General features: G+C 43.5%; 6 protein-coding genes across 6 annotated transcripts; 2 read left to right on the plus strand and 4 right to left on the minus strand.

The window, feature by feature from the left end:
- Window positions 1–2,034: 2,034 nt before the first annotated feature.
- PG994_000794 (uncharacterized protein) lies at window positions 2,035–2,811 on the minus strand (the record flags this gene model as incomplete). The annotated part of the gene is made up of 3 exons (XM_066852203.1): window positions 2,035–2,321; window positions 2,387–2,595; window positions 2,654–2,811. 3 exons carry the CDS (start codon window positions 2,809–2,811, stop codon window positions 2,035–2,037), a joined length of 654 nt encoding a protein of 217 aa, XP_066722835.1.
- Window positions 2,812–3,141: 330 nt separating this feature from the next.
- Window positions 3,142–4,025, plus strand: PG994_000795 (uncharacterized protein; the record flags this gene model as incomplete). Its single annotated transcript, XM_066852204.1, has 4 exons — window positions 3,142–3,339; window positions 3,399–3,487; window positions 3,747–3,902; window positions 3,959–4,025. 4 exons carry the CDS (start codon window positions 3,142–3,144, stop codon window positions 4,023–4,025), a joined length of 510 nt encoding a protein of 169 aa, XP_066722836.1.
- A 12,346-nt stretch (window positions 4,026–16,371) lies between these two features.
- Window positions 16,372–18,579, plus strand: PG994_000796 (uncharacterized protein; the record flags this gene model as incomplete). Its single annotated transcript, XM_066852205.1, has 1 exon — window positions 16,372–18,579. The coding sequence occupies one exon, from the start codon at window positions 16,372–16,374 to the stop codon at window positions 18,577–18,579; it is 2,208 nt and encodes a 735-aa protein (XP_066722837.1).
- Window positions 18,580–18,921: 342 nt separating this feature from the next.
- Window positions 18,922–19,875, minus strand: PG994_000797 (uncharacterized protein; the record flags this gene model as incomplete). The annotated part of the gene is made up of 1 exon (XM_066852206.1): window positions 18,922–19,875. The coding sequence occupies one exon, from the start codon at window positions 19,873–19,875 to the stop codon at window positions 18,922–18,924; it is 954 nt and encodes a 317-aa protein (XP_066722838.1).
- A 65-nt stretch (window positions 19,876–19,940) lies between these two features.
- On the minus strand, window positions 19,941–20,239 carry PG994_000798 (uncharacterized protein; the record flags this gene model as incomplete). The annotated part of the gene is made up of 2 exons (XM_066852207.1): window positions 19,941–20,123; window positions 20,198–20,239. The coding sequence occupies 2 exons, from the start codon at window positions 20,237–20,239 to the stop codon at window positions 19,941–19,943; spliced, it is 225 nt and encodes a 74-aa protein (XP_066722839.1).
- A 2,041-nt stretch (window positions 20,240–22,280) lies between these two features.
- On the minus strand, window positions 22,281–23,969 carry PG994_000799 (argonaute siRNA chaperone complex subunit Arb1; the record flags this gene model as incomplete). The annotated part of the gene is made up of 1 exon (XM_066852208.1): window positions 22,281–23,969. One exon carries the CDS (start codon window positions 23,967–23,969, stop codon window positions 22,281–22,283), a length of 1,689 nt encoding a protein of 562 aa, XP_066722840.1.
- Window positions 23,970–25,070: the final 1,101 nt, after the last annotated feature.

The following is a 25,070-nucleotide window of genomic DNA, read 5'->3' on the forward strand; positions in this document are numbered from 1 at the left end:
AGATCACCTCCCGATTGATGTTAGCTCCATGCTCAACCAGAGTGCAAGCCCGAATAAAGCCCCCTGCTCTCAGAGTCTCTAACAGTAACTGGTTTCGATCTTCCTCTTTTATCTTCTTGAAACCCTTTCCGCGATTCCAGGTTTCCGTGACGATTTCATCCCTTCGCCTTGGCTTCAATTAGCTTGGGGATAAAACCGAATCGTTGCTTTGCCTTGACATAACCGGTCGGAAGTGGAACCGTTGCACCAAGGCCTTTCATATAATGGAAGAACTCCAAACCTCCACAAGACAGGGAAAATTTGAGTAGCCTAGGCCAAACCGAGTCTAACTCTTTGTCTGCTGTCATACGGTCAAGTAGCATCGGAACTACCTTAACTCGATCCAGGCCTCTGCTCTCAAGAGCGGCTTGCAGAATCGACTTGCCATCCAAGTCGCAAGGTCGGGGAGTGCATTTGCATTCCCTCATCCAGTAGGTATCGGATGGTATCGATGTGACATCTCCTCCGAACGGCGGCGTGAAGGAAGTCCATCCCACCGATCTCACTATCGTCCCGTTCCTCCACCCCCCGCAAATTCCAGTCGTCCCATATCCAAATCTCCCAAGGTTTCCAACTAGCGAGGACCGTTGTGTCCCAAGTTACACCACGTTCTTGTAAAAGTTTGATGAGAATGTCATCAGGCCTCTGTCCGGGGTTAAAAAACCCGACTGCTTTGAGCATTGTTATTGGCCAGTGTTGTTGGAAGCTGAGACCGACATCTGAGAGTAATTCGAGGATGGTTTCATGATCGATTGCCTGGTCGACCGCCTTGCCTGCCAATACAACAGCATCCAAAACCTCCTGGCGGTTGAAATTCGCGCGATAATGGGCAAGTAATCTTATCATACCAAGATCTCTTCTGGCAATCGCTTCAACAATGGGCCGACGATCGACTCCGCGTATACAGGACCATGAAGCATATTCCAAGAGCTTCACTTCAATATCGACTCCGTACTCGAGTAACACCTGGGCTATCCTCTAAAGGCGCTTCTTGGTCGCCTCTACCAATGCCAATTGAAGGACCTCTTGCTTCGTAGGCGAAAGGGGGTGTGGTTTCTCTCGCACGTATTCCCGCAGGCAGTCCAGGCCTCTACTAGAAGCTACACATATGCCTATAACAGTGACGCAATCCTTGACGCAGCTGATATATAAGCTTATAAACTCAACTCCACAATCAAGCTGCCAGAGCCACTCTTTCTCCGGAATCTGACCGCGTGGTTCTGGAGCACGACGAAGCAGCGCGTAGATAGCGTTCATATTCAAGGGTTTCAAGCCTACACCAGCCTCTACCAGCATCTTGATGCACTCAATGTTGGATTCAGCACTTTCCCCAGACCACCCCCTCGCATCCCATGAACAAGGGCTGAAATTGATGTACGTTGGTCAGGATACCCCCGAATCTATTACATCCTTTATTAATAGTGTATCGCCAATTGAAACTTGTAGCAGCCACCCCATTACATTTGATTCGACGTTTAACCAACAGCCATCAAAGGATGTCTTCCAAACTCGCGAAATGCGTTTCCACAAATCCCATAGCGCGACCGGACCCATATGGAATAGAACACACATACACATTGATTCGATGGAGTATCTACCTTCATGGGCTGGTGGTCCTATCTCGAACCAGAGTTTGGCTGCTATACCGTATGCACCAGGGTAGCGGGGACTGATTACAAGCGAAATGGACAATGCTGCAATAATAGTTGGCGTTTTCTGTGAGAGGAAATCTCGAAGTAACTGAACATCAGCCACCGTCGCAAACCATCGCATAAAGGACCGCTCTTGATCTAACTCGTATCCGTTGGAGAGCATGTAGCTAGCGTGCAGGAGTACACCAACCGAGGTGTTCATTCCAAAAACCATGGGAGATCCTGTCATCTGGTGCAGAGAGGCTAACAATTGCAACATGTCCTTGTTAAGCTGATGACCGCGAGATGCCACTTCATCGGCAAAGTTAGCAATTTGCGGCAAACAATTCACAAATAGTATCGACTAACTGAGCTTTAGTAGATTGACAGCGAATTCGTTAATAGGCAAGTTAGCCCGTGCTTTGGAGAACCGCCCACTATGCAAGTAGTTCATATCGTTCTGGAGACTGACGGAGTCTGGTTTGTTCCCAAGAATGAACCTTGTAACCAGCTCTGTGTTGGTATTCATCCATTGGGTCCTTGGCCTGGCCACAATAGCGTTTTCGGACGACTGGGAAGAAGCAAGGGCCTTGAGCGAGGCTGGTGGCGGAGTTCTGATGTCGATACTGGCCGGCAAGGGAAGAGTTGGAACTGTGCAGTTCACCGTTAGGGACGTTCGGATTGGATTTTGTTGATGCATTTCGACTCCTACTTACCACGCATTGGGATACTGGCGTTGTCCATCCTGGGGCGGTATCGATCGACTTCTTTGGCAACTCGCTTTTGTGTCAATCGATCGCCGAGGAAAGTGATTTCGCTTTCCTTGCCCTGTCGCTTCTCGTGGTGCGTCCCGATTGCTTCCCAATCTGAGCGCTTGAGGTTCTTGCGGAATCCGAGATGGTCTCGAAGAGTCGTCTCGTAAGTACTCACGCTGGTCAAATCAGCAACTGATCCATCATCGTCTGTCATCAGCATCGACTTACGTGAAGTCGCAGTTGAATCCGTGTTCTGACTCCATCACTTGCTTGGCATCCTTCAGGGGCTTCTTCTGCGTCAAGTAGAGTTCCTTCAGTACGTCCTTGTGGGAATCCCAGAGTGAGAAGTTCTTGGGCTTGTTTGCGTAAATGACTGTTGGAGGCATTGTGAATTGTAAGGACGACGACGACGACGACGACAATTGATGATGATGATGATGATGAGTAAGGCTGAGTTGTGCTAGGACTGTGATAGTTCAAGTTGTTCTACGAAATGGGGGAAACCTGGACACGACGAGGGAAAGAAAATAAGCGTGAGAAGAGTGTTGGTGAAGAAAGAGGAGAAGAGTTGGCTTCGACACGACTTGGGTAGCCATAAATATTACGCAGTGCACATCGCTTGGTGATCAGGCTGGGACATGTGCCCTGAAAACGGGCTTTGGGTTGACCGAATGTTGAGTTGCAGATCATTGTTGCACTTCACCAGAATCTAACCAATGAACCCAGCTGTTATTGATACTGGAGGGGTGGTGCCTTCGGCAGTTGATGGACCAGAGCCATCCCAAACAGTAGAGACTGGCTGCCTTACTGCTGTCGCCTGCCAGTTCCCTGTGATGTCGGGCGCCTGTACAGCAGGGGTTCTTGTGGTTCGCACGAGCTCAGGGGGACAGCTCGACTACAGCGGGTCAACAGCTGTGTTCCTCCACTGAGGAAGCGCGGTTCCATTCTCTAACCAATCGTAAATATTGATTAGACCTACCTCCCGAATCGAGCCAATCAGCGGACCAGCACCCAGGTTCATGCATCGCGTCTTGAAAGGGGCACCCGAATTCGCTACAAGAGGTATGTCTGATCAATTGGTCTTCACCGAACTATACGAATTTCAATCGTGCTACTAGGTCTGCCACAGTCAGGTTTCCCTCTATAAGTAGGCCTTTCGTTCGCCCTCTTGTTCCGGCTTCAAACAGGTCAGAGTATCCCATGTTCAGTCTCAAGGCCAACCACCTATCCAAGTACCATCCCACTCGAATATATCTCAAACACCATGTATCCCTTCTCCTCCTAAGCCTCATGTCTAGATCATATTACTCACAGCGTCCAGGTCTTCGACTCAAGCCCACCACGCAAGCGTCAGCTACGGACACCCACCACCTGCACCTTCGTCCGACAAGAAGAAGTCGAAGAAGAAGGACCGCAAGTCCTCCAAGGGCACCAAGCAGAACGAAGCACTGTTAGGAGTAGGCTCCCAGTTCGACGAGTGAGTATTTGACCAAGTTCGGGTTCTTGGGAGAGACTGCCTCTGACAGACGCCAGTGACACGTACCCGGACGGCTCGGCTGGGTCTGGCGGGCATTACCCTCAGGACCTCGTCATTGACTAGACATCCCATCAATGGTCGAGGCTCCAAGTGTCGGCTCATACGATGATTATGTTCAGGGTCATACACTTACCTGCACACCTCAGGCGTGTGTTAGCATAGACATGCCTCTCGCGCTCTAAGCTAGCTTTACTATAGGAGGTCCCTATCTCGGGGTGACTGAGTGGGAGTGTTTATACTATCTCTTTTGTTTCAATAGCGGGTACGTCGATGCCCATCAACATCCAACGCCATCTTCTTGGTGTGGCGTCTTCACGGGGTAGGGTATTCAGGGTTTCTAGGGTATATTATCACACAGGGGTCAAAGTGGCACTTTAGTTATATCCAAGGCTGTCAATGTACCAACCACACCAACCGACTGGCCTTCGTTGATTGGTTAGTCATGACTAGCCGGTTGGTTGATGTTTTCGGCTGTTTGGGAGCCTGTGGTTTTGTTGGTTGATGGTTGGTTAACTGGTTGACTGGTATATATTATTTAGTGATGATCTTTTGGTGTTGAGTTACTTATTCTGCCTCTTGACCTGTTGTTGCAACCATGTATCGGCATATACTACCCCGTAATCCATTTTACCTACTGCTTCTGCTGCAACTGACAGAAATATCGGGTCGATCTCACGAACAATACCGGCTCTATACCAAGATCGGAGCGTCAACGAGATCTACACGATCGTAATGTCAAGAGAGCAGCGGGCTGTAGTTAACAAGCGACCAGCTGTAGAGAATAACCTCTCGCATTCAGCTGACACAGCCTGTATAGTAAGAAAATCCAATGCCATAAGAGAAAGCCGAGGGTATTTCGAACGTTGCCGATGCCAGTATTCTATCGGATCTGACACATTCGAATCGGAAGGCTCGATCGGTTCACCACACCATCGTGTATATTCATCATGAGGCGCCTCGTCATCGTCGGTCGGCTCGCGGTCGTTTATTGCTGGGGATGATTGGTGTTGTTTATCGAGGTAAGCTCGAAAGCTGTTGGTAATTTGTGCGCGTCGTTCGTTCGGAGCTTGCTATGGTGTAGGGTTTATCACACTTGAGCCCTTATATTGGTAATACGCGTTGAACTTTGCCCACCGCAGCATTGATGCCGATTTGGTATTCCACCGGATCGGGTAATTGATAGCGTCGGCATTAAAAGACTCCAATTTCGATAGGATGAACTCGAATCCATTGAGGTAATTGCAGATGCTACCATAGGATCCTTCAAAGCCGTGTGATCGTTGCCGGATCTGACCATCACCTTCAAGTTGAATAAGGCAGTCTTCAAAAACCTTCAATATTACGGCAATTCTGCTTAGAGCCTGCCAGTCAGCATCGGTCAGCCAATGGTTTTCCATCAGAAAAACAGGTCGTTGAGCCAAAGGCCTAATCCCAATGCCTCCAGCCAACATATTCTCTCGCTCCCAGGCTTATTGGTATATAACGCGGGTATGTTCGAGGTAAGGACGTAATTTGATGGCACGTTTGATTATGTAATAGGTTCCTAATTAACGTGTTTAGTTGTCCTTAACGAGCTGGAGAGGTTTTCTGCTTCGATTTGCCGGGTTATTAGAATTGGCGTATTTATTCTTTTGATATGCGAGGAATAGCTCGTTAAGCCGGTCGCTTTGATCAATAGCGATGACGAGGATCCGAAGCTTGCCGACCGTTCCTTCTTTCCGCCATTGTTCATAATGGCTGGCGGTCATCTCTTGCCCCTCTTCTAGGTATGTGGTTATGTTGTCGCTGTCGTTTGGTAAAGGATTTAATAACGCTTTAGCAGCTAGGTTTAGAATGTGACCGAAGTAGCGACCGCGCCGATAACTTTTATTAAAGCTAAGCTAGGAACCGATGTAATCTATCGCGGTGTCGATATTGCCGGCGTTATTAAGTATAAAATACCCGACCTTGTTACGAATATTATACGCGTTAACGACCTTGATTATAGCCTCGCTAATATTCTTATTAAAGTAACGACCGGCAACTTCTAGGAGCCTAAGGATGATCTTCCGAGGTTGATCAGTCGACGCGTCACGAAAAAAACACGTAAGACCATATATATTCACTCTATTAGTGGCACGCTATCCATTGAAAGTAAAGTGAACCTGCCTCAGGCGCGTCGCGTAACACGCGAATGATAGTCTGTTGATGACGTTTGAATTCGGAGATGACGCGTGCTCGCATAGTGTTTCGGCTTATTAGAGCTTGGCGTGTTTCGATTTGAAGGTTTAGGTATGTATAGATAGCGTGGAATTCTTTGAGCTCGATTTAACTAAAGGGCAGAGAGTTATTAACAATCTATTAGACCAGTAGCCGTTAGAAGTGTTATTTATCGAAAGATTTAGTTAATTTATAAATTACTGTGTTTTTATAAATGTTTTATTAATTAAGTTTTATATAAGCGGCTAGATTTAATAATAATCGTTAGTATTAATATTATACTTAATCTCTTTTCTCGACTTTATTTTATTAATAAGCGCGGTGATATAATACTTTTTAAAAAGATAGCTTATTATATTTTATAAGCTTTAATTAATAACGGTTTTAAGCTGCGGCGTTTAACTAGTAATATAAATCTTATAAGTTTAATATACTTTATAAACGAGCTGCGTATATAAACGAGCTGCGCACTTTTTATAATTAAACTTTATAAGTTATAAATTAATTTAATTATAACGTTTATAATTAATTTAAATGTATTAATAATTATTATCTTTAAAGGTTTTTATATTATTTTAATAACTACGCGTATTATACCCGGGCTCTTTATAGATTTTATAGCGTTATAAGCGTATTTTAAACGTTTTTTTATAACTACTCCTTCGACGCGATTCGTTTTATAACTATTTATTAACGTCTCTTTAAAACTATAGTTTTTTTTAGCTTATATATAAAGTGATCCTTTATCTTATAGCCGTTTCTTTTTCGTACGGCGGCGCCGGCTAAATATCTTATTTACTTTTAAAGTGTCGCGTTTTTATTTTTTAAAAGAGTAACTCGATATATAACTTATGTTATAACTTTTACGATCTAATTAAAACTAATTAAAATAAATATCGGAAAGTTATTTTAATATTATATAAGACGGTTTTAAACGTATTTAGTTTAAGACTAGGCTTTAATCGAGTTATTTAAAATTTTTAATTCTTAAGGGATAAGTAGGCCGAAAAACGTCCCCGGAGGTATTAAAATACGTAGCTTTATATTTAATTATAAATAATATATTCCGGATTATACGAAACGAGTCCTGTCCTTTAAAAACCTCCTTATATATTCGAAACGATAAAAATCGCCTAGAACACTTTTAAAAACGCTAGTAGAAAGTCCTCCTTAAAAATATAAGTAATATGCGCTCGTATAAAACGTTTAATTTCTTTTCCGTACGCCTTTTTTAACGTACGAAAACAGCCGATATTAAAAAGTTAAAGCTTATATAATAAATAAAAAGGTATATAAAGTATAATAATCGAGTTCTTTTCGTAATAAAGCTCGAAAGTTATTAAGCAATAGCTTTTATAGTCGTTTAAAACTAAGAGGCGATAACGACCCTTCGTATAAAACCTAATATATTAATTAAAGTATCGAATTTAATCCTTACTTTTTTACTCGTAATTTATCTATTTTTAATAACTACGATTATTTAGTCCTTTAATAATAAACTGTTTTTATATTAAAAAAAGAGGTGCGTTTTTTTAATAAAGATAATATACGAAGGGATGGCGTAACCGTTTAATTCGACGCCTTGAATAACTGTAACTTATTCTCGGTTCCCTTATTATATTACCCTAGGCTTTCCGCGTTAATCGAAGGTGGTTACGACTATTTCGGACGAGATTTAACTTATAAGAAACCCGGTCTCGTTAAAATTATATATATCCTCTTTTTATATCTTATATTTATTAATTATATTTCGTACGAGAGTAAATTATATGCGATATGTGTTAAGATCTTTTTAAAAGACTTTTTAATAATCGATTCTTTAATTAAAACGCGTCCGGAGGTTTAATTATTATTATATAAAGTTAAAGGCTTAATTAACGCCGACGCGTCTCGCGTTACGTAAATTAAATAATCGATTCGCTATATCTTTTATATTATTTATTAAATAGGCTTTCTAATACGTACGTACGCTGCGTAGGGGTTAAGACAATGCTTATATTTTATCTGTCTCCTCTATTTATTAACTAGCGGGAAGCCGTTAGCGCTCACCTTTTTATACGAGGGGCTAATAATCCGTGCGTCGCACGTACGTAACGCCCTTTTTAAGAGGTGCTAGAAGCCTTTAGAGTAGCTATTCTAATATTAATAGTTTTTCTTTTTTAAGGGAAAATCCTCCTCTTTCCTTTTTACTCCTTACTTTTCGTTTACTCGTTATATAGGCGAAGCTTTTTAACGTACGCCTTTATTTATATAATTAGTTTATTTATTAAAATAAGCTACTTAAGGGCTTTATTTAGGGATTTTTTCGTAAAAACGTTTACCGGGTTATCTCGTCCGTTTATTTAATAAATCTCTATTATCTCCTTTTTTTTATATAACTCTTAAAACGATATAATATCGATTATTAATCGCTTTTTATTCATTATATTAAGCTTTACTAAGTACTTGTATAAAAACCTCGAGTCTATATAAAAAATTATTAGAATTTCTTAAAATCCTAGGTTTTATATAATCTTTTTAAGCGTTGTATTTAATACGATACCGCTATCGACGCCGGAAATTATCCCGTATAGTTTATTAACGAGTATATTTCGAATAATTTTTTTATATTTTATCGAGCTCTAATAAATAATATTACTTTAAATTTCGAATCGGTTTTTCGTACGCTCGGTCTCTTAGCCGAGCATAATAAGGTACCTAAGTTAAGAAATTAAATCTTTATTATTTACGAACGAGCCGTTAATAAAAATATATATTTTTATATATTAAAAATTAAAAAAGATATACTGGAGTTTTCGTATCGAGTTCTCGATTTATTAAACGATTTAAGCGTTTAAATACTCGATATTTTCGTTTTTAAAAGCTTATATTTAAGCTACGACCGATAGGTTATACGCTACTTTTAATTAATAGATTAAAACGATATACGCCCTTCTCGTACGCTAAGAGATATATTATTAATCCTGGTCGATAATTTTTAAATTTATAAGTTAAAGCTATTTAATTTATCCTTTTTATTAAAAAAGGATATTGTACGTTTTTAATAAGATTTTACTTTTATTAAATTTTACGGGCGTATTTTTTATTAAGGTCTTTTTCGGCTTTATATAAAACACTACTTTTATTTGTTTTTTATTTTCTTTTTTTAAAAAAGGGCTTATAACGAAACTAAAAGTATTATTAATTTATATAATAATAATTTCGAAAATCTTCGGGCCGTCGTTTATAAAGAATAAATAAGGGTCGTATATAAAAACCGTTATTCTTAAGTTTTATATATAATATTCGTAGTACGTTTTAAATTAATATAGTCCGGATTTTATTAAGCCGTATAATAGTAATACGATTTATAAGAGCGTTTTTTTAAGGTATTAAAACTCGAGTTCCTTTAAAAGTTTCGCGTATATTATACGGGTAAGCTTATTATGCGATTAAATATACGTTTAAATAATATTCCGTAGTTCCTTATAGGCTCCGAGGTCCCGGATAAGGTCGGTCTTAATACGAGTACTAACCTTTAGTTTATTTTTTAAATTATTAACGATTAAGTAAGGATTTTCTCTTTTTCTATATCTTCGTATTTTTAAATAACGAGCCTGGATTTCTCGTACGGTTTAATATTCTTCCTTTTAATTTCTTATACGAGCCGGGTTTTAAAAATCTAATAATTATTATAAGCCTTTAAGTCGAATTAAACGAACTCGAATACCCTTTATACGGCGAGGTTATTTATTTTTTTTATATCCGATTTTTAAAAAGAGGTTTCGGAAGCCGTAATTATATTATTTTTCTAAAGCTTAACGGCTAGGTCGTAGTTTTTACGTTCTTTCTAAATAAGGAATACCGTTAGGAGTTATGCGGAAATAAATACTTTCGGGGTTAGCCCCGACCTTATTACGCGGGAGCTTCGGGCTATTTTATAATAATAACGTCCTTTATTTCGGAAATAATATTATTCTTTATTTTAAAAATAATATTATCCTCGCTTTCCGTATTTTTTATAAGTTTTTTAAGTTCCCGGAAATATGGCTTAATTTAAATAACTTAGAACTCCTTCGGGCCGTCTAATATATTAACTCGAACTATACGGTTTTCGATTACGGTGATTAAATACGGTCCGGTTTATCTTCCTTTCTTTTATTATATAAGAACCTCCGTACGGAGCGGGAATATAAAAATATTATAAATATACGGTCCGTTCCGGGTATTTAGAGCTCGGTTAATATTAACCTCTGCCTAGATCTTTCGTAATATCTTTATCGCTTTTTGTATAGCCTCCGCTCTCGCCTGGATTTCCGGCGACGGAGGCGAACTCGTATTAATTCGGGGATATATTTTAAAGATAAAAAGTGTCGGGACGAGCCTATCCGGGCCGGTAATATTATTTAAAGCTTTTACCGTTATTTAAAAAACCGTTTTTAGGTTTGTACGGTTATTTAACTCTTTTTATAAGATATTATACGCTCGGCGGAGCGGAATGTGCGCTTTTTTGATCTTTTTTATTACTTAATAAGCTTCGATTAGTATTTATTTATATATAATTCTTATTATTTGTATATAATCCCGGAATTCCCTTTAAAAATAGGTTCCGGGTTATGCGAGATATTATTCGGAAGGTTTTAATAAACGTATATCTAGTATTTATAAAGCGTATTTTAAATATTTTATATATTAAATAATTTTAGGAATATAACTACTTAAAAGGATATATTAATATTAATAATGTATAGTACGTTTTATCCGTTAATATATACGATATTAATAACGATCTTATAATTAAAATCGTACGAGTTTTAAAATAAGAATTTAAACCGCCGTAATACCGGGTCGTACGTTTAATATTAAGAGCAGAATTTCTAGATTTCGTCGAGGACGGAAGTCTCGACGTTATCGTAGCTAGTATTCTTTAAAAGGTTATATAGCCTCTCCGTGCGGGGATGTTTGAACCGACGGTAGAGGTATCGAAACTATGCTTTAATAAAGTGTACCGTCGCTTCTATACGATTAATATTAAAGAACGGATATCCTTATTTCTTAATAATTAAAAGTATTTTTTTATTAACTCGTATAATAATATTAAAAATATTATTATAATACGTTTTAAATTTATCGGTATCGTATAATAATAATAAAAAAAAAATTTTAGGTCTCGAAAATATAATATTTCGTCGTTTTTAACTAGTTTTATACGTTAAAAATACCGATCGATAATATTAAAAATAAGTTACCGAATTTAATCTCGGCCGATCCGAGAGTCTAATTAATTTAAGTATCCGGGTTCTCTCGTACATAGGCTTCGGCTTAAAGCTTGCCCATTATCGAGAGCTGTACGGCACTGGTATCCTAGAGTTCACCCTGGTATACCTGGCTATACTAGCCGTTTAAATTAAATTAATCCGTTTATACGGTAGGTTTTAAAAAATAAATATCCTCTTTTATAAGCCGGTAAAAGAACGTAACGTTTATTAAATAAATAATTCCTTACCGTATATCTTTTAGATTAATATAATCGTAGTTTTTCCTCGTCGTTAAAGTCTTTTTACGGTTTTTTCTAATCCTATATAAATATCTCGTATTTTTTTAATACGAAAAGACTCTATCCGATAGCCTCGTATACTTAAAGGTATTAGGTTTGTACCCGAGATTACTGTTTAAACGAATAATTTATCGATTAATATCCCTATTTTTAATAAACTCGGCATATTTTTTTTTAAAACGGCTTATTTCTATATATTAATTTAAATTAGAACGGTATTATTATTTATTAGTTCCGATTATTAAAGAATGCCGGTTTACTTTTATAAAAAGGTTTATTATTATAAAACGGCTTATTCCCTCTCGTACGGTTATTAATAAAACGTTTATTAATTATATACGCTTTAAAGGCTATTTCTGGCGGTAATCCTTCCGTTAAATAGCCGGTTATTATCTTTCGGTCTATCGTAATACTTAACGAGGCTTAGAGGTTAGAGAATAGACCCTCGTACGTTAACTACCGGTGGATAAAGGCCGGTTCGAGCTCAGGAACTCCTCGGCAAGCTCGTATAACAAAAGTATAGAGGTGCTTTTCTTTTAGAATTCTATTCCGAAAGCTCGTTATACGCGGGTTAACTTATTAAATAATATCTCCAAAACTTTTAAAAACGATTTCTCGAGGTTTTTTATTTTTAATTATACAAATATAATATTTGTTTAATCCGTATAATATTAAACATAGGTTACCGAGTTATTAAAATATTTATCGAAATCGGTATATATTTAGTCTTATTTTTTATCTAAGCCGATATAGTTTAAATAAAAGTTTACCGCACGGCTAGCTAGGATATTTAGAAAAATCGCGTAATACTAATTTTTCGAAATATTTAATCGGCGGTAGGTCCCGATAAAAAGTTGTATTTTATCGGTAAAAATATTGTATAATACGCCGGTATAATTATTAGTTTTCTTCTATATTTTAAAAAATAGGACGATTTTAAAGTTATTTACTTTTTTATTATAAATAATTCGAATTAATAAAATATTATATATAATAATATATACCGGGTTAAACGCTTATATATTAACGTTAAATATTTAATTAAAAGCGGGGAAGAGAACGATATCTTAAAAGGCTTTAATACCGGGTATACCGGGATATATAACCGGGAAAAAAAGATACCGGTAATCGGGGTTTAATTATACGGCCGGTTATGCCGTATAAGTTTCCCGCGTTTCTTACTTTATTATATAATTTTCGGCCGGTTGTTTTATTAAGTTCTATATAATACTCTTTTTTTAAACGGTCGGGGGTCGGCGTCGTTATTCCGGTTTAAGCGACAGGATACGTCGGTATATAATAAGCTCTATTAATTTCTTAATTATTATATTATCGTTAGGGGTATTAATTCCGTTCTCTTTTAAGTATATAAAGAGAGTTTTTAAGAATATACGATTAATATTTTTAAATACCTCTTCTATTTATTTAATAAAATCGTAAGCGAATTATTTCGTAAAGGTATTTTTCGTGATTTTAAAAAAGTAATAATCGTAAAGGCATCGTACGGCGTATATCGTTAATTCCTTTTTCGTCGCTTCAGGTGACGTTAGGTCCGGCTCGTCGTCCTATTTCTCGAGGTCGGTATTTACCTTCTAGACCCCGAGTTTTATTCTCGTGGTCGTTATAGCTTCTTTATATATAATCTCGGGTTCGTCTTTAAGTACTTTAGATGGCTCGAATATTTAAAAGACTTTAGGTTATTTAATATTAAGGTCCTAGCCCGGTTAAAAAGTGTTAGGGGTAAACGCTATTATTAAAGTATCGTTTAATTAGTTTATATAACGTTATTTTTAAATATAAAATAATATATAGTTTAATTAGTTTTCCGACCGTACTATAACCTAGTTTCTTTTTTTCGATATTCGCTTTAAAAGAGATAAGATTTAGACTTCGTACGAAAGAGGTAGCTTTACTTTTCCTAAGGATTTAAGAATCCTTTTAAACTATTTAATACGGTCGCCCTGCTTATATATTAGCGTAAAACCGTCTCTTCACTTTTATTAATTTATAATTACCTCGTATAATTATTAATTAATATTAAATAAGCTTTTTAATACGTACGTACGCTACGTAAAAATTAAAACGATACTTATATTTTATTTATCTCCTCTATTTATTAATTAGTAGGAAGCCGCCAGCGCTCACCTTCTCATACGAGGGGCTAATGATCCGTACGTCGCACGCACGTGACGCCCTTTTTAAAAGGTGCTGGAAGCCCCTGGAGTGGCTGTTCTAACATTATTTAACCGAGAAAAAAACGATCGCGTATTTAAATTAATAATATATCGAATAATTAATTCCTTTTTAAAATTAAAAAGCTTTTAAGAGTTTATAGAGATTTCGAATCGTAATTAAATTCCGCGTCGTCGGTTACATAACGTCGACTTTAAGATATAATATATCGCTATAACTTTTCGTACACTTAATTTCGAGTTATTTTAAAACGCTTAAAGCATTAAATTAAACCTTTTTTCTTTATTTTTTAATTCTATACTTATTAAAAGAGAAAAGTTAATTAAAAGTACGCAGCTCGCTTATAAGGTACGTTAACATCTTTTATTACTAGATTAAAAGTTAAATCTAAACTTTTAAACCTAGGCTTTACGCGGCCTAATCGTGATCGTTAAGATCTAGCTAAGGTATTTATCGAGGAAGGCTTACGTTTACGATTCGGTAGCGATTAAAGGTTTAATTTAATCGACTTAGTAGTAGCGAGGCATAGTGTTAACGTTAGTATTAATAATAATGTTTATTAAATATAAGCAAGGTGTAAAAGTATGCGTTTATAACGAATAAAGTATTAATATTAATAATAGGGATTATAATATTATATTTTAATAAGGGGCGGCTTTTAGTTCAACTTACCGGTTAGTATAAAATAATAACATTAAAAATCATCACGATATATAAATAAATTTAATAAAAAAAAGCTTTACATTAACTTAATACACTTAAACCACTGGTGGCTCACTAAGGTAATCTCTTAGTTAATTAATGTAATACATTAAAAGGCTCTAAGTTAGTGGCTCACCAAGGCTGTATGGTTAGTTAGTTGCCAATCATAGTGGTTTCGGTTGGTGCATTAACAGCCTTAGTTATAACACAGTATAGGTTGATTTATTCATATCATGTGTTCTCATACTGTGTAATATTGTTTGGAACATACGATGCTGTTAATGCTTATCGTGTACTCGACACATGTACAAGTTCCGTCAGCAGCTACAACTATTCATACACCCACTGGTACACGCTTCAAACGAGTGAAATTTGTTCATTTATTATCACGTTCTCTCGCCGTTGCCCGGGAACTTTGGTTTGTGTCCTCCACCTGTAATAAAGGCTGAGAGTCAAGTTCTTGTTGGCAGCTCATCGGCACCATAATATCTACTAAACTGGTCCTAGTATGGCCAGCTCTGTGTTTAGATAGCAGGAGTGAGAGAGAATTGTCCTGAAGCCACCACGTATGAATCCGGTGGAGATTTTGCGGTTGAAGCTTTCACTGGTTAGCGAGGCCTGTATGTACTTAGCCACTACAAATCACGCTCCCCAAATCACACTCATCGGTTTTTTTAGTCTTCTGTTGCTTTGGAGTGGGTGGATGAGCTCTGAAATATGCAATCAAGGGGAGGGATGCTGATGTCAGCAGCCACTTCTGGCTGTGCAGCTCCTGGTAGAATAGTGGCGTCACTCACCCTGTAGTAATGCAGTGTGCACTGCCACCCAGCCACCGGAATGCAGTCCCACCATTACTATATCATTGCAACACCTCCCACTGCGCCTCACCCAACTCCAGCATCTCGGTGTTGCATTTGGATCGTGGGGGCCAAAGTGTCCCGCACCTCCCCGAGGGACTTTGTTGGCCAAGGTTGACAATGAGGCTCCCAGGAGATGATTCTGCTACCCCTCACGAGGATATCTGCAGGCTGACATGCAGGGTAATATTCCCTATACATGCACTCTCCCGATCGCTCAAGGCTCGGCAGATAATGTATGTCGCAGCGATTGGTAGGTGCAAACAGCATACACTACAATTAAAGCTCACATGGGGCCCCGCGTCGAAAGCAACAAGTCTTCTGCTCTTTTTTTTGAATGCCAGGTAAGCCAGACAGAAATGAAGGTATAACGAGCAAGCTACCATCAGATATTCAAACTCAACCCATATAGCCGCATCTTTTCCTGTCACCTTGGAGTCAAGATCCACACTGGATACCTCCGGCGTCCAGGTCCGTCAATGACTGAAGAGAAAAGCACTCGATTCTGCAAGTCGCCTATTTGGTAGACAACCGACCAAAAGCCGAATACAACAGCCGTTTGTATGACAAGGCTCTGGGCCAAGCCAAACGGAGCAATTGGAACAAGACTTGTCTTCAATCATACTAAGCGACAGTATGGCTACTTTCGGTGTTGGGATTGATCTCGGGACCGCCAATACCCGGGTCGCCGTTTACCACAATGACAGCTTCGAGATCATCCTAGACGATGACGGCTTGCAGAGCATGCCGTCCTACGTCTCGTTCGGCGACAAGCAGAGGTTCTTCGGGGAAGCTGCAAGAAAACAAGCCATCAGGAACCCAGAGAACACAGTCTTCAATGTTTTGCGCTTGATCGGGAGAGACTTAAAAGACCCCGGGCTGCAAGACCACCTGAACTATCTGCCATTTCAAGTGGTAGGCGATGGCACGCCGTTTATACAAGTCCGCTACCTCGGGACGGGAGGTGCGCTTTACGCCGGAGGAGGTCCTGGCTATGATATTGTCCAAGGCCAAGCAGAATGCCGAAGCGTATCTCCATTCCACCGTCAAGGAGGTCCAAATAAGCGTGCCCGCAGATTTCGGTATCCGCAAGTACGACGCCGTCCGCGATGCCGCCGCTATTGCCGGCCTGGAGGTGATCGAGCTACTGCCCAGCCCGACCTGCGCATCCTACGTCTTGGGCATCGAGAGGCCCGAGGAAGAGATGTACTCGTACGTCATTGCCGACGTGGGAGCGGGCGGGTTCAGCGTCAGTGTCATGTCTTCCGAAGAGGGCGTCAACGAAGTCGTGTCGGTCGCCGGTGATCTGGGGCTGGGGGGCGAGGATTTCCTCAAAACCTTGGTCCGTCATTTCGCCGAGAAAGTCAAGTCGATGTGGAACAAGGACATCACCAAGAACAACCGCGCCATTCGGCGGTTGAGGAGCGCGTGCGAGCAGGCCATTTGCCATCTCTCGTCTGCTCAGTCGACAGAGATTCACCTCGAAGCTTTGTGCGAGGGTCGTGACTTCTTCCATCAATTGACCAGGCAGGACTTCGAGTCTATCAGCGTGGGACTAATTAAAAAGATGCGGCAGACCCTGGACCAAGCCATGGACGACGCAGGGGTCACCACGTCCGAGGTCAAGTACGTATTTCCACTCGGTGGCTGTTCGAGAATGCTGCAGTTCCGGAAAGTGCTGTCCGACTATTTCGAATACAAAGATCTCGACAGATTCCTAGACACCGAAGAGGCTCAAGTCTGCGGACTCGCTATCGGTTCTTCTATCAAGGTGGGTGACAAGTCGAATAGTCGTACTGATGGCTCCCTCCTACTATCCGTCCTCCCAAAGAGCTTAGGGGTCGGGACTTTGGGGGCCGGCACTCAAGTGCAGTTTGTCGACACAATATTGCTCAAGAACTCGATGATGATTACTAGAAAGGAGTCGGTCTTCTCCTTGTCACTCAGCACTATACAGGGCAAGGCAGCAAAACCTGCCAGTGACCTATCACCTGGCACAAGAGCCGTAGACTTCTACGAGGGTGAAGGGTCACTAGCGTCGAGGAACGAGCTCGTAGGCACACTTGACCTTGATTCAATACTACCGCTGCCTGGGCCGGAGGTGATTCGCCTCAAAGTCAAGCTGAATGCCAAACCTGGCTTCCAAGTCAAGGCAACGGTGACAGTGCCTGGAAAGAACCGCGAGAACAAGAAAACCATGTCGATGTTCCTGGGGAACCGAATGTCCGAGCAATGCCTCCGGCAGTCAATAACCAACGAGGCGAGGTACAGGAGTGCCGACGAAGCAGAAGCCCAGAGGGTTGACCTGAGAGTCGCAGTAGATTGGAAGATCTATGATCTGTCTGAATTGCTTACCATGAACTATGAAATGGTTAGGGAGAGGATATCTGACTTGCCGGAGACACTTCAAAAGATGCGGATCTGGATGGAAGCGAACGAAGATGCTTCATGGGACGGATACCACTCCAGGCTGCAAGTACTGAACAGTATCCAGCGAGATCTACAAGAAGACAGAGGCACGCAAGCACGCAGCAGCCAATCTCCGGTCGATCCTGCCCCGAAGTATCAAAGAGAGCCGCCCACAGCAAGCCGGACGTCCAGACCTCGTCTCTTGAAAAAGGAGATCAACGAGATGGTTTCTTGGCTAGATCAGATTCGAGACGAGTTTGATGCCAGGAAGCAAGTTCTCGTGGACAAACTAGCAGCTTTCCCAGATAATGATTCTGAAGCTAGCGACAGAGGAGGAACGGATGAGCGGGTACCAAACGTCGGCGGCGGCGGAGGCGGTAGAGCAGGGACAGCACGGCCGTACCACCCTCCACCCAGCATGGACCCAGCCGAGCTCTTCGAAAGCCACTTCGATGGATCGAAGCAGTCTTACAGTGCTGCGGACTTGGAGAGAATATCAGCATATCTCCGCACCACCGGGCATGAGGAGCACAGTAGACATCCCAAGCTCTATACGGTGCTACGACTTATTGACGAGCTCCGCCTATTCAACCAGTTTGTCGAAGACGGGGTTACCGATGCTTCGATCCCTTTGTCTTACCATTCTTTACCACCATCCATCAACCTGGAAATCACGAATAAGTTCATCGGTCGACAAACAGCAGTGCCTTTCGAGGTTTGAACAACTGCCCGTCCTTATCTACATGGCTGGATATAGTTGGTGACGGGAATGGTTGCTGTAGCAATATTTCATTAGTATGATATCTGGGCTCAAAGAAGTATGACTAATGATAACGGAAGTAACGAAATGACAACGGAAGTAACGAAGCGATCACTATGACAGCTACTAGGGAATGTGGAAAGGGCCACAGGATAGTAAGGGCTCGTGATGGCGCGAACTCAATCTCTTCCTATGGTCGGATTGCATTTTATTTTATTCTAATGAACAAAATTTGAATTTTCGTAATACAGTGGTTGCTCAACATGATATGCGTAGCTAAGCAACACAATACACTCAACTATCCTAAAGCTCAACTCCCTGGAGAACATGCTGCTCTGGAGCCTCCTGGGAAATCCCCTCGTCGTTGGATTTGGAGTACTCCCCAATGGACCAGGTCTGATCCGCACCCGGCTCCCATCCCGTGCCCGACCAGATCTGCATGCGCACATCATCATCCTCGTCGATGCCGAAAATGTATAGGAAGGCTTGCATAAGAGTTAGCAGGGCAGATAAAGACGAAAACAACAGAAGATAGCAATGCCGCGTCGAAACAAAAGGGAACTTACCCGTGCCGTTCTTCGCAATCAGCGCCGGCTCCGACACGAACGGCCCGGCCAGAGTCCACCACTCCTCCACCGACGGGTTCCAACTCCCATCGTCAAAGTTCTTGATGCGCAGCTTGCCGTCGTCGAGGCTCTTGCCCACGGTGTCGACGTGGTCAGGCTTCCAGTGCACGACGCGGGGCGTGTCGGTGAACTCGCCGCCCAGATTCTCCCATTCCGCAGCGTACCCCTGCCCGTCCCAGTAGAGGTGGTGCAGGGAGCCCTCGGATGAGTCAATGGCCCAGAAGTCCATGCGGTCCGGGCCCCACGACGTCGCGCGCGGGTTGCCGATGAAACCGGGCCCGCCCAGGTCCTCCCACGCCGACCACTCGCCGCCCTGGTAGTACTTGTGCATCAGCGACGCGTTGGCGGCCAGGCCGATGACGTCGAGGCGGCCCTCGGCCCAGGACACGAGGGCGGGGTCGCTGAAGAACTCGCCGCCAAAGTCCTCCCATTTGTCGCCCGCGGGGAACCAGTCATGGCCCGTCCAGGCCTTGTGCACGTACGAGCCGTTCTTGGTGCGCCCCACGATGTCGAGACGGTCCTTGCCCCAGGACAGGGACGAGACGGCCTCGATGTGGTCATGCTGGCCGCCTAGGTCGTCGGCGCCCTCCCACGAGGGGCCCCACTGGCCGCCGCCGAAGTACTTGTGCATCACATGGCCGCCAAAGCCGGAGCCGTTGACGTAGACGATGTCGAGGCGGCCCTCGCCCCACGAGGTCACCGAGGGGCAGCCTTGGCGTGGGATGGGAGGTACTCGAACTTGCTGACGGGTTGCCAGTCGTGGCCGGTGTAGAACTTGTGCCAGATGGACGCGTCCGCGGCGACGCCGAAGAGGTCGACGCGGGGGTCGGACCAAGACACGGCCGAGAGGCAAGGGTCGTCCGTCAGGGCCGCAACGACCTATTCTAGCTGTTAGCTCACTTTATCTCGATGAAAATGGGACCAGATGGCCAGAGGTTGAGATTGGGTCGTACAGCTGCGGTCTGGATCAAAGCGGCCAGCTGGCGGTACATCATTTTCATTGTTTTCTTGTCGAAACTTGCCGACAACTATTATGTGGGTGAAAGCTAATTGACCCCCGTGTTCACCCGCGTGCCTTTAAATATATGTTTTTCGTTCTATGGTAGATCCACGATCGGAATACGCCATTGCCATCATTTTGATGCATCTCCCTCCCGGGGAGGGGTTTGTCCGAGACATGGGCTGGCCGATTGACGCCAATTGTCCGGCCCATGCCGATCTTTGGGCCATTCCTTGACCCTAGATACAGTAGCGCTACAGGGGGCGTGCCCTAATTTAGTCTGCAGCCGGCCAATCACGAGCCCCGGGGTGGAAGTACGGGCGTGCAGCATATGCCGACATAAAACAGAGCGATCTCTCTCTGGTGTGCGGTGGGCAACGATTGTCCAGACTCCAGGTAGTCACCAGCCGCCACGGTCGATGATCTGAGACATCTCGGTCCCAGCCGCAGATCGCTATGCCCGTTAGCCTTTGGCATGGACATGGGACAGGGGGGCTTTGCTGCCGTGCGAGACCCGGGCTGTTGGGGGTCAAGTTGCACATCCTTCTCAACCTGCTTGAGCACTGCATACGGTTCTACTACACGAGGGCCATCCAGACATGCACCAAGCAGCCATAGATCGACTTTTACGTTGTGGCAGTGCCTGATTGGGGAGATGTCCCTGCCAGGTGACTACGTCGAATACATTTGCATCAAATATCTTGGCACTACATGTTCAATGTTACCTTGCATAGCATTACGAACCGACAGGCATTAGTTTTCAGCTCCGCCAAGCCGTTGCCCCCTCTGCTTCTCCGGGTCCGGGGCCAGGGAGACGATTGTTGCGATCCTCGCTGCGGAACTTCTTGGTTGACCTCAAAGGCCGCGCGCATCTAAACGCCAACTTCTGCATGGCCGGTCATTCGTGTAACATCGTAACCTGTACCGCGAGTCGGCCCACCATCCGCGCCATCACCGAACCGGGCATCATGGAGTTGATCAAGGAGCCCATGACGAGGAGGCCGGCCTAGGGCCTTCCGCAGTCTTCGTAGACGTGACAGAAGGCGCAGTGGAAGTACTTTGCCCATGTGGGTCAGTAAAATATAGACAAATCAGGGGGCAAACTAATAAAAATGCGTGAAAGCGAAAGTGGAAAGAGAGGAGTTGTATGCTACCACCCCAGAACGCTATATACCCAGGGATGAAGACGTCGATGACCCCGAGGGGATCTTCCATTGGTCTTCTTGGGTAATGAGGATATGGTTATTGGTCGACATATTGACGGGTGTGATATTGTCGGTGGGCGTGGCAGCTATGAATGTATAAAATGATCTTAACACAAAGATAGAAGATCAAGTGAGCGTGAGTAGGAAAGTGTTCATTGGGAAGTCGCATTGCATCTCATTTTTCTTGGGGTTCGCTCTGAAAGACAAAAACATTTCCACATGTCTTGCCGGAGACAGATCTCGAAGACGTGTACGGAGTACTTGGATCCGTTACTCCAGGCTCTGTTTAAATTGTTCGACAGCCAACTCCAAAGGTATAGCTACTGATCCGTATTGCCTTACCTTGAATCCTCAAGTCAATTGTGTATAGTATATACCATTTGTTGCACAAACATGCTATAGCTAGTCCCATACAGCTAATCTAAGAAAGATGAATCATCTTGATTCGTTCCTAAGGCAAGGATTACTGCCCCATTCCAAAGGGCTCCGCAAAGTGTCTGAGATGATGTGGACCCCCGTACAGTAGTCTGGAGTCGCGGACCCTCCCATCACCCTTGCGCGTATCCGGGGTTGTTGCGGAGCTCGAGATTGTCAGAGATGGCGGATCGGTAGCGATGGAATACCTACCAGCAACATAGCTAGTAATAAACGGGTGCACTGGTAAGGGAGTAGCTGACAATAATAATCATTAGCGGTGAGATGAATTTCAGTCATTTATCAATTCATTGCCTCATATCTATCTGAAGTCGTTTCTCATGTCTCATAAGGAGCGGTCTGCCCCTATCTCATATCGCATGAATCAAAGCCAAACCTGTCCACCTCATTGCATCATTAACCTTCCAAGTCATCCTGCGCCATCTTAGCCGGGTCTTCGTGGCCAACATTCGGATGGAAGACGGAAGGCGCAGGTCTCTCAGAGAGAAACGGCTCTCGCCAATTGACCATCAGACTCTGGGGAAGCAGCGTGTCGAAGCTGGTGCGGACCTCCTGACACTCCTTGATGAAGCGGAACCCACCAATGTTTAGTTCGCACACGACCAGCTGCATCTTCATACCCACCACCAGTTTGGCCAGAAGATGGTCGTCAAGGATGAACATCTCGGTGGGCTGGTCTTGTTTGCTCTCAAATTCCTCGGGTCGCGGGACGTTGCTCCACGCATGGTCAATGATGGTAGGGCGAAGCATGACGATTCCAGTAGGCTTGACCTTACCGCCCAGGTTCTCCTTCTGGAGGATCTCTTCATTGTGTGTCTTGACGCGCTTGCTAGGTCTGTGGGTTGAGACTACCCGGTAGGCCAGAGTCTTGGTCTTGACGACTTGTATGTCCCGAGGTTCAGTATCGTATATCGTCTGCTTCAGCTTCTCATCCTTGATCTTGTCCATCAAGTTGAAACGGAAGATGATCAACTGCAGATGAGCATCAAGCTCTTCAGAGTTGTAGCGCATGTCATATCCTCCCCACTCTGATGCCTTCTTTTCCTTCGGGGTCTCATTTGCCGGCTTCTCAGGCTCATAGGTCTTGAAGATCCCACCATCGCAGAACAAGAACCTGGCAGCGGTGTTGAACGAGTCGGGAAGCGCTGCGTAAAGCTCGGAGGTGGCACGCAGCTCGTCCGGCGCGATCTGGCAGATGGCCTGCGCGGCTTTGATGTTGGCCGTGTATTCCGGGCATACGTCGTGGTGAAGGACATAATTCAGGAAATTGTGGATCAGGTCACCCGCCTCGCGAGTGTCGGTCTCGGGGTCGATGCGTGTGAGGCACTCGGGGATGAAGCGCGAGAGGAATCCCTTGACCACACCCTCAAAGTCGACGACCCAGCCCTCGGAATATTGGGGATTGTAGAACTTGGGTCCGACCTCGCTGTTCTGGACAGTCTCAGTGGCGGTCATCTGGCGGATCTCTTCTGTAGTCGATTCTCTGATTGCATCCATGTCCATGCCGCCAAACTGACGCTGGGAGCTCTCAATCCCGCCAAAGAAGAGGTACTTGTCGAATATGTTGGCGTTGCGCACGGCCACCTTGCGCTTCTGGCGGTAGCGTTGAATGCACTCCTCAATCCGCTGTGGGAAAGGGATCTCCGGTGCATAGATCTGTCTCTCCTCGGAGGCTTCGGCGGGAGTCACCGGGGGGTCACAGAAGTTCTCTTTGCATGGGTCAGCTCGGCGAAACCTAACAGAGAGAGTGTGGTTCAAAAGCTTGGACTTACCTTCGAACCCAGTGATATGTCTTCGCTTCTTGCCAGTCTTCTTGCGACTCTTTCTCTTCTTCTTGGGCTCCTTCTCATCCAAGGCCAAGTCTTCAACATTCTCGGCGACATCGTTCACGTCAGGGTCTTCTTCAACAACCTCGTCTGCGGCTCCATCTGTGTTGCTGATAGGTGGCTCAAGTTGGTCGCTCTTGGTCTCCACGGGTGGCATCTGAACACTCTCGGATGTGCTGATGGATGTCTCGGCAGTGACAGGTTGCTTGGCAGCCTCTGCTGGCCCATCATCAGAAGGTGTAACGGGCTGATCGGCCATCTCGCTGTATGTAGACCCCTAGTGTCTCTTATTATATTTCATGTTAGCCCACTTGCGCAAATACAATCCAAGAAAAAACTAGGCTGGGGCTGTGGACATCGGACTTGCTACTGTGCCGGGGACTGAGACTGGGGATAGACTGGTAGGAAGGAAGGCACATACTTGCAGGGTTTTCGGAAACCAAATTGTATGTAGTAGTAGTGTACATGTATTGAAGCAATGCTTACGTGAATATTTGGGTGTGTGGTGGAAAGAGTGGTCTAATGAACTTGAGGCAGCTACGTCCAAGTTGCCAACCGGGCGAGTAAGTGGAGGCTAGAGTGTGTAGGGGCTTGCATTGGGGATATGTAGTCGAAGTTACATTTGAATTCAGAGAAGTACAAAAGGGAGAAATGTTTCACTCTGACTTACCTCTGCTTAGGAGTTGTTGGTGGTTGGTGGTTGGTGATAGAAGGGCCGTACTGGAAAGGTTGGTATCAACTGGAGGTGTGTTGGTGGTGGGAAGTGAAGGTCAAGTTTGATGCAATGCGACAGACACTCACCTTCCAATGGTAAGAATGCAGTTCGAACCTAAGTAAATAGAAATTCCAGTCCAGCGTTTCCTTACTGATTTTTGAAGCTGAGATTGGGTTGGATGCTTCATCGAGAATGCAAAGCTGTTGTTTGCTTGGGCTGATCGTGGGAGGGCATTCTGCCAAACAACAATTCGACTCACAAAGTGGCCAGGCGCAGTGCAATCATCCTTCACTTACAGCTAGAATAGTTGAAGTCACATATTTTTACTGGTTGTACAAGGTGCAATTTGTTGCTATTTCCAGATACCTGCAAACAAATGATCAAATCCGTTTGAATGGCTGCGCTGGCCATCTACAAACATGAGCCTGTAATGTAATTTGAACCATACACTGGAGAGAACGCTAATCCAGGCCTCAAACACTTTGGTATGTTGGTGAGGACAGAGGCTGAGCGTCGCATTGTCTTCGGGGTGGATTCACTAGCTATTCTCTTGGTCATTAAACTGAAAGTAGATTTGGAGGTAGTCAGGGCGTGTTGGATGTTGTACGTGAACGGGATGTTCAATGGATGGGAGATTTCCAACAT

The sequence above is a fragment of the Apiospora phragmitis genome (genome assembly GCF_038363925.1).
Source record: "Apiospora phragmitis strain CBS 135458 chromosome Unknown utg000001l:1.0-2902119.0:1.0-2906034.0, whole genome shotgun sequence".
Classification (NCBI taxonomy): domain Eukaryota; kingdom Fungi; phylum Ascomycota; class Sordariomycetes; order Amphisphaeriales; family Apiosporaceae; genus Apiospora; species Apiospora phragmitis.